General features: G+C 38.7%; 1 protein-coding gene, 1 long non-coding RNA gene and 1 pseudogene across 3 annotated transcripts in view; 1 reads left to right on the forward strand and 2 right to left on the reverse strand.

The window, feature by feature from the left end:
• Positions 1-3,271, reverse strand: part of LOC146458613 (cullin-associated NEDD8-dissociated protein 1-like) — a 47,184-nt gene extending 43,913 nt beyond the window's left edge. The window contains exons 1-3 of the mRNA XM_085090546.1: positions 3,131-3,271; positions 1,000-1,101; positions 551-618 (exon numbers count right to left, since the gene is read on the reverse strand). Of these exons, the coding sequence (XP_084946672.1) occupies positions 551-618; positions 1,000-1,101; positions 3,131-3,172 (212 nt within the window). The 5' untranslated portion in view covers positions 3,173-3,271. The remainder of the gene's footprint in view (positions 1-550; positions 619-999; positions 1,102-3,130) is intronic.
• LOC146458607 (uncharacterized) overlaps positions 1-9,284 on the forward strand; it is a 184,841-nt gene that overhangs the window by 135,119 nt on the left and 40,438 nt on the right. The window lies entirely within an intron of this gene.
• LOC146458614 (uncharacterized) lies at positions 5,034-7,277 on the reverse strand (annotated as a pseudogene). The gene is made up of 2 exons (XR_014858162.1): positions 7,143-7,277; positions 5,034-5,907 (listed from the first exon to the last, which is right to left on the reverse strand). The product of XR_014858162.1 is annotated as an uncharacterized LOC146458614 (transcript).

The raw sequence follows: 9,284 nt of genomic DNA on the forward strand, positions 1-9,284 counted from the left end.
AAGGTGCATAGTCCAAAAGAGCCTGCTGGGTTTATTAATGAGCCTGCTGATGTTTACATGTAACTCGCATGCAGCTACTGTACAATATATACATACGGGCTGTATTGTAAAATCATTGATGTACTTTATTTTCCAGTTTTTGCGTGTGCACTTCCCCTTGTTTATTGTTATTTTTGTGTGTGCGTGTGTGTGTGTGTGAATGATAAATCATGTCCTTAGTTCAATGTTAATGTAGGGTATTTGCAAATTTTTCCGCTTGGCCCAGCCACTTAGCTCGATTAGCTTGCTATTTCTAAGTGGCTGTGCTCTCTTCCTTAGCAATTTTTCTTCTTGCATTGATGTTAATACTATATAATTTCTGGGCACGAGTAAAGATGGTTGTTGTTGTTGTATCCCTGCACTGTGTAAATGTATATCTAGGGCCAAAAAGATTCTTTTCTGGTGACTTTCAATGGCTGTATGCAGACATGCACAGAAAAGAACCATGTCTATTGAAAGAGGCAGATGTGTTTCTAGCATAAAATGAAGAATCACTGGATTAACATATCACCATTTCACAGCCAGGTTCTGCACTTCACCATTTTTGTCTTCAAGCAATTTTAAAAGCATCTGAACAACCTAAAAAGAAAAAGAAATGACAATTAGGGAAACTGACCCTAAGCATACACACGCTGTATAGCTTAAGATTTCATTTTCTGTTTTCAGAAATTGTTACACTGTAGATTAAAATAACTAATAATGAACTTAAAAAAAATGGTTGAAAAAAAAAGTTAGCTCTGTAAACCTTTGAAATGGCCTCAACTGCAAAGTGCCTTAACTGATTTATAGTTTTAAATTTGTTCAAAAACACAATTTAATATGTCAATCCTCTTGGGAAAAGAACTGTACATGTAACTTAGTCCCCTTGTTTGGCTGCTGATGCAAATTTAATATCACAGAAAACCTGCTTTCAATGATCTTAATTTATAAAGGGTTTGCGTTTGATCAACAACATCTGACCTTTCTTTCACTGTCATCATCCAGTTTAATGGAGTCTTTCTGAAGCTCAGCCATGAGGTCATTTGTTGCCATGAATCTGAAGTCCTTGTCATTAGACGTCATCTAAGAAAATTATACCAAATAGCACTCACTTTAACTACATGTAATGAACTTTATACATGTTCATGTAAATGTACAAATAAATGATGTTTCCCATCAGTATACAAAATGGCCCAAGATTTCTATAGATACCCATACTTAATTATTTCCACATATACAGGCTGTGTTCATGAGGTACATTATTTTACGTGTGAACTAGAAACTCATCCCATAATCATGTACGTATATGTGACTATCTATGTGACAAAGAAGATCTGTACTACTGCTTAAAGAAGTTTTTACTTCTGAGTTTTTTGTGATGCTTTATCTTCTCTCTCAGTATTAAGTACTGCATTGCTTTTTCGCTGGAGTGTTGCCAGACGTTTTCCTCATAAATGATTCTATCCTCTTCGTTCATGAAATCCAAGATGACAGCTTTACCGTGACCAACTGGGCCCCACTAGTATCCAGTCATCCTAGTGTTCACCATCTCATATTCTACCCTGGAACTACAGTTGCAAAATGTGATAAAACCCACTTTCCTTTTTTGGAATCTGGTTATTTTTTCCCTTTAGTTATATTTCCCAAATCTCTTATTATGGTAATAACCCTATGGCAAGTAAACCTCAAATTTTAGTAGCCCAATTTAACCAATTTTACAAGTCCTGGACTAGTGGACTGACTACCGCTTAGGTGGAGCACTGCTCCCCGTGAAAGCTTTTTGGACTGGATCCCTAGATCCCTGTGGAAGTACAAATTGAAGGGATTCCCACAAAAGAAGTGTGTACATCGCTCTTTTGGTCAAAATCTTTTCCCATACGATCTCACTAATTCATTACATACAGACAAGTTCGTTTTGACGTGAAGAATGTCATTCTTGATTTTTTGCGCTGTTTTTATTGCTTTGTTTTCAAGAAAAATGGGGACACAACAACAGTGCAAAAAATCACAAAACAACATTCTTCATGTCAAAACAGGTCCATATATAAAGAATTAGCGAAATCCTGTAAAAAAATTTCACCAAAAAACAATATACACCACTTTTGCTGGAATTCCTTCACATTAATTTAGTTTTATACACTGTACTTTCCTAAAAACCTTTGGCCTATCTGTAGTCAAATTTTGTACTGCATTGTGATCCCCACAGTTTGAAGGTTTGTTGCAACTGAGCTCAAACCCACAACCCAAACCAGCATGCTTTACACACTGTGTCCAACCTCCAGTGTGAGAGCATTAGAGGAATATCATGCTATATGGGGTTATGTGTATACAGAGCAGGCTGCATTTTACAGCTATGCTAGTTACCCTAGTGTTCTCTGGTGCTTGTTTCAAAAGAGTTTACTTTACCGGTGTGCCATCCTAGTCTTTTATCCATCCTTGGTACTGGGTTTTATTGTTTCAAAACAAAAATAGGTTTCAAGGTCCTTCGCACTTGCCGTAGAATTTAGAGGATCTTGCCATTATCCTTGGTACCATATATATTTGCTTCAAATGGAATACATCCTGTTTTGTACAGAAATCCTTCCATAGAAATCTCTTAAATTTGACAAAGCCATAACTTTCCATTTTTTAAGTCCTACATTATTACCCAAAAGTTTCAGCATAACACATTGGATGCAATATTAATTATGCTTTGTAACAATTTTTTTGAGAAATTAGACGAAATAACAGAAGGTATTACAGCCATTTTGGAACACAAATTTTTGCAAAGATCAAGATTCGAGAAAGTGGACATAAGAAATATTGACCTGCCACTTTCACTTCATGTGCAAGTAAGCTTATGTTAATGAACACATGTATTGTAAATTCGCACAGGAGTACAAAAATCTGCTATGACCCGTAATTCCTTAAAAAGAAAAATGGACAATGTAATTCCGATTTTACCATCATATATAGTAAAATCACTGCAATACAAAGATGCAATTCAGGAGGACCTAAATTGAAAGCTAGGATCAAGTTTTCAAGGGATTGACCTGACAGGTTTTGTCACTGCTTGTCAGTACTGGTTTGCAGACGGAATTAAAGCGAGAAAAATGACTTAAAACCACCTTACCTTGTCCAAAAGGGAAGCTATATGGTACGGTGAGGTCGCCATAATGGAATCCCTCAAATTGTCCGCAAATGACAGCTAAAATAGTTCAGTTTTAGGAGGAATTTTCGTGCTCCTTCCCTCGTTGTGACCAGTGCGCTTGACAATTATATTCAGCACCGCTGGCCCATTGCCGACTCAAAAACATGACCCGAATCCCGTGACCACGTTTACTTCACGTTTACCCAAATTGGCCGGAAATGTCTTATTTTACTTATTTATTTATTTATTTACTTATTTATTTATTTATTTATTTATTTATTTATTTATTTATTTGTTTATTTATTTTTCTGATTAGTTAACGATCCGTTTCCCCATTTCCTTTGTCAAAAGATGGCAAGCGGTTCCCGTTCAAAACTACAGAACTCACTTTTTAATTTGAATATCGATACTGCATGATAATGGGCTGGCTCGGATCTTCCCGACCAAAAAAAAATTTAGAAAAGAAGAACTTTTCGAATTCCGCAACCATTCTCTGCGTCCCAAAGGGTTTTCGTTGGCGCTTTGTTAGATTTCTCTGCTGAAGCTGCAGAAGCTGGGTCTTACTGAGGACCCGGAGGGAAACAAAGAGAGACCATCAGATCTTTCGGAAGGCAAGGGCCGGCTGCGTAAAACTCCTATTTCTTGCAACTGGCTTCAGAATTTCCTTAGCAGCTTCACGAAAACAACAGCAACAACAACAAAAGCAATTCAAGCTCGTTTCCAAACGCGGAGGAGAACTAATATTGACAAGGAAGTTTTTTCTTTCGATTTTCATACGAGAACAACATGAAGATTTGATCAAGCAAATAAAATATTGTGTCACATAATATACCAAAGTGATTTGTTTTATTCAGGGGCACCCAACGACAGTATTCTCTCAAATCCTTTGAAACGCAAATTTTAGGCTTTTAGTGCTTTTAAACCTCTGTGGTTCATTTCAGGCCACGCCATAACATTTTTATCTGTTCGGTAATTCTAGGGGAACTTGAGTCTTTTCGAAATTACTAGGGCATTTTTGTCCATTTCCCGAACACCTTAGGTCTTATTTCCTTTTCGAAAATCTTAGCTGGCCTTTCTTCGGTACGCGAAACCACATTTTTATCAATCCGAAAACACAAGGTCATAAATTTCCCATATCACGAACGTTCGAGGTGAAAATTCCCTTTAGAAAATTGTAGCGGATTAAGGGCCTTCCGAACAGATAAGTTACCGAAACGATCCGTTGGGTTCGCCTGTTTTATTTATGATTTATAAAATTATTTCTTATTTCTCAGAACTTTTATCCTCTAGCTGACCTAATACGCTAGTTGGACTAGGCTTCCCTCGTACACAATTTACATTTTGAACTTTCAATATTTTGAACTACAGCTTGTAGTGGTCAACACTCGAAGCTACGGGTGCGACTTCGTAGCTTTGCTCGAGTTTCGGAACATTAAACACGATCACAAGAACACAAGATCAGTTCCTAACGACAAACTAAGAAGCACCTAAGATCATATCGTAAACTGTAATCAGTGAAATAACTTGGCTAAAATCTAATATTGGCTCTAGCATGTCTAGTATTGCTATATTATTTCATTGCATAAATGCAAGCGCTGGCTTCCCATGCATATCTAAAGCAACTCTGATCTTGAACACATAATCTTCGATTAACTGATGAGGATATTACGCGACTGGAAAATTACCAGAAAAAGGAGGATTAAGCCTGGAAACTAACTACTCTTGCCTGATAGCAACGAAAATGGAACTGACGGGAATAAAAAAAACTGGCAATAGTGTTGAAAAGACAATCAGGGGCCCGTTTCTCGAAAGACCCGGTAACTTACCGGGCCCGATAAAAAATTTTAAAATGTTTTTTTCGCCGATTACGCAGCGATTACAGACATGGCACTTGGCAATGTTCTCATAGAATTATAAGGTTTTAAAATTTAGTATTCAAAGCTTACAAAAATTGACTTCTGTTAAGAAACATTGATCACCAGACTCTTATCGGGTCCGGTAAGTTACGGGACTTTCGAGAAACGGGCCCCAGGTCCGCAAACTGTAAAGAGCGGATAAAATCGTAACATAACAGTTTGGTTTCAGTCATATTAATGTCATAAATCAACCTCGTCCTTTACAAAAACATTGGTCGGTTAGTATTTGTTTTAAACTGATTCACTAACCCTGTCTTAACAATTAAAGAGTCCAATAATTATGGATAATGGCTACAACATCCCGGAAACGTCTTTATCGAACAAAGACTTTCCAAAAATCGCCAGTGGACAGTCCAGTCAGGTAGTCATCACATTCCCATCTTGAGCCACCATTCTCCATAAACCAGTTATTAACAGCCTTCACAAAAGCAGGGTAGGTGTATAGTCTGTCTTAATCTCTCTCGTGTCCCCATTTGCCAACAAAGTACACTCCATTTTCTCTTCCCCACTTTTCACAGTTTCCTGTTAATCCTGGGTTGTCATTTCTCATACTGACGAACGAACCACATGAGACAGGCTGTACATTCGTCTGACCGCTGAAGTACTGGACCACAGCTTCACCCGCAGAGCTGTTAGCGACCGTGGTCACGTGGAACGTACGTCCCTGTAGTTTGCTGCAATGGAACCTCAGCTGAGTGAAAGACAAGTGCGTTCTTAGTTCCTTCATGGCGTCTTTTGTGAGAACCATCTGGTCGCCACTTATTCCACGGTATGACGTCTCAACTGAAAACTTTGGGGGAGATGAACCTTCAGTGACAATGCAAAAAACAAGAAGCCAGCCCCCTGAAATCGAGCAAAGTCCATTGGTCATGTGAATAGACCCTTCTCCAAAATGGCGGCCGAAAATTCAGATAAGTTACAATTAAAAACGTATACCAGCACTAGAAAGAGCACTTTTATTTTAGTAACCCTGCAAAGGATCAGCATATCAGGTGTAATATCATCTGAGAAATTGAAAGTTGAAAAATGAAAAATTTAATTTCCGTTCAACACTTTTTTGAACCAAACGTTGGGGGCTTTTGAACGGGTCGTCCAACATTATTGAAAGTGTAAAACATGTTGAAAGCTCGTTGAATTAAATTTAAATCGGTTTAAACTTGTATTCATCATCCATCCATCATTTCCTTTGTTCTCGAAAATGTTGAATGGTGTTGAAGCCCTTTGAACACTCCGTTCAACATTTTTTTGTTGATCGAATGTTGGTCAAGTTTTGAAACCGTTTAGACTAGCCTTTAGTTTTAAGTTGAGTTAAAAAATTTCCTTGCTTCCATCTCGTTTGCAAGTCGTTTTTTGTGCTCCCCATTTCAAGATAATAGAGAAATTGGCTTATTGGCTTACTTAAGCCGCGGCCACACGAGCGATTTTTTGCTCGCGCAGGTGATGCGATTTTTTCAAATTTTGTCGCGTCGCCAGCGCGAGAGGGTGGCTACACGAGTGACAAATTCTAGCGAGTTTGGCGACAAATTGAAAGCTGCGTGAATCGCATACTTCAAGAGACCTGGCGCTATAAACAGACTTGGGGGAAGGCCCTTTCGGACGAGGATATTGTTTTTTCGCCTATTTGCATTCTTCTTCTTGACGATAAAAAGCAAACGAAGGAAGGAGAAAATTAAGAAAAGGTCAACGTGGGTCCGTCCGTGGTTCGCAAAGAGAAAGGAACAAGGATTTTACCATCAACTTCTGACGGAAATTTCACTCGTTAATATCCCGGCGTTTCCCAAGCTATTGCGGATGACGAGGCTTAGTTGCAGGGTGGCTTACACGGGCGCTATCTCTACGATTTTGTCGCGAAAATTTCAATTCTGGCGACTTTTTTCTCGCAATTTTTTCGCCTGTCGCGTCGCAAGTTCAAGGGTGGCTACACGTGCGATTTTCATCTCGTACAAAGTTTGAAAAAATAGCATCACCTGCGCGAGCAAAAAATCGCTCGTGTGGCCGCGGCTTTAAGAAAACGCAAAATATATCAGTGTGAACATTTGTCCTAAACAGAGCTTGACCAACGGAAATGTTAACCCTACCTCCATCAGTTGTCATGTCGCAGTAAACTTTCAAAGCTTTTCCATTCTTCTCCGGATCAATCCAGTACTCCCCGTCCAGTTTAGAGACACCCAGTTCCAAGATTTCTTTACACGAATGCGAAGGAAGATTTTGATACAAGCCTCGGTTTACTGACAAAAATAAAACAATTATGTTGATGCCATACTCGCTGTACTTAAGTATTGTTTTGAACCGTGATCAGCGTTTAATTTTTTCAGCACCGTTTAATAAGCAATAGGGAACTTAACCAACAGACGTTTTTTACGTCGGATCTTAAGCTCCCTATTTCCTCGAGCGAGCCATGAAGTCTGGACGTAAATTGTGAAAAACGCAGTTGAATGATAACTTACCCTTACTCGAAATCGACAAAATCGTGTCAGATCAGGAAGAAATATGCTTGAAGAAAACACTTCACTCCTGATAAAGTTTCACATGGGGGTGGGGAGAGGGTGCTCTACCCACAACCCACCCCTTACGCTTTCGCTTAGCAAGATTTACTGAAATGGGTCCTTTCTAGACCGGGCTTTTTTTTTTTATGTCTTCTGGGGCCGGGGGGGATTCCGTCCCCCTCCATAACTTTCCAAGCATAAATGCAATGACAATGAGACTTGGAGGAATGATATACGTCAAACAATGTTGAGGTCCGCATCGAGGAGTGATGACGTCATACGACGTTGTAATGGCATCATCATTCTAAAATGGCGGCCATCTTGGATCTCTGGATTTCCCGAAAACTTCAGGAAAGGGCCGAAATTGAACAAAAAGTAATCAGAACCAATAGAAGAACACTAATATGGGATAAAAACATAAACGTTAAGGAAAGAAGAGTAATTTTTCTTCATTTGAAAAGGGATTTTCCATTATCTGAAAAAAACGATCTGTCAAAAATTGGTTGGCAACATCATAGTCAATCAACAGGAACCGACGACATCAAATTGTTTCCAGATAGATTTCCGAAAAAGTCTAGAAGTTTCGGGCTGTTTGCTCAAATATTAAAAAAAATTAGTCAGGTTTAAAGTCGCTTCGGGCAGAAGTACATTCAACGCGACTATCAACCCTAGCAAGACAAGGAGCGCTTTAATTCCATTTATCCAAAACGTTTGGTTGCAACTATTCCGGAAACTTTTAGTGTTAAATGGAAAGGCTTTTTAACACTCGTTCCAAACTTGCAATCTAATTGGTAGATCAAAAACCTAACGTAATGGCAAAGTGATAGTGCAAGAAGACAACAAAAGACAAATGGAGCAGTGATTTTCGTTCTGACCAGTTGGAACAGAAAAAGTGAAATACCTCCAAATTAAGGTCGTACGTTTGGTCTGGAAAATGTGCGTTTGATCTGTGCTCCATTTACATTTCAATCAGTAAAACCGAAAATTTTAGCCAAATGGAAAGCACCTCGGGCTTTTCACCCCCGCCTGGGATTGGGTGGGGAGAAATCCGGACCATCCCACCATAACTACATGACTATTAACTTTATGACCTGCAAAGCACGTTCCAGAATGTTTTCTTTAAATTACACAACATGAAGCGGCATCTAACATGGAAATTACGTCATTATTTCCAAACGGCGGCCATCTTTAATCCACTATTTCTGATTTCAAGATTCTCCAAAACTCCAGAAAGCAAATAAAACTGGCCAAAAGGCAATCAAAACTAAAAGACAAACCCCTAAATGATATGAAAACGTTAACGCTATTGTAAAAAAGTTGTTAGTATTTGTTCAGTAAAAACAGGAACGTTCCTGACATCTAAAAAATGCCTGTCAAATTTAAGGTAAGGTCAAACTCAATGAACATTGATCGACCACAAATGGTCTCCATGATAATTTTCCAAAAAAAGTCACAAATTTTGGAGGCGCTTCCTCACATATAAAAAAATATATATACAAAGTTTCAAAATCCGCGAGGACAGAATCCAGCCCCACCCCAACCCTACATTTAACACATTTTCTAAACTTGACACGCAATTATTTAAAAGATATGAAAATAGCACAAAACAAATGCTTTTGTCGTGTGTAACGCGAAACAACTTCCTCTCGACAAACCAGCAAACGTCCATAGTGAGGTGCTTATTTTAACTGTTTGCCCTTTCTGTAGAGGACGTGTTTATCGTTTGTAGTGTTG

The sequence above is a fragment of the Pavona decussata genome, unplaced genomic scaffold (genome assembly GCF_977016875.1).
Source record: "Pavona decussata unplaced genomic scaffold, jaPavDecu1.1 SCAFFOLD_232, whole genome shotgun sequence".
NCBI lineage: Eukaryota > Metazoa > Cnidaria > Anthozoa > Scleractinia > Agariciidae > Pavona > Pavona decussata.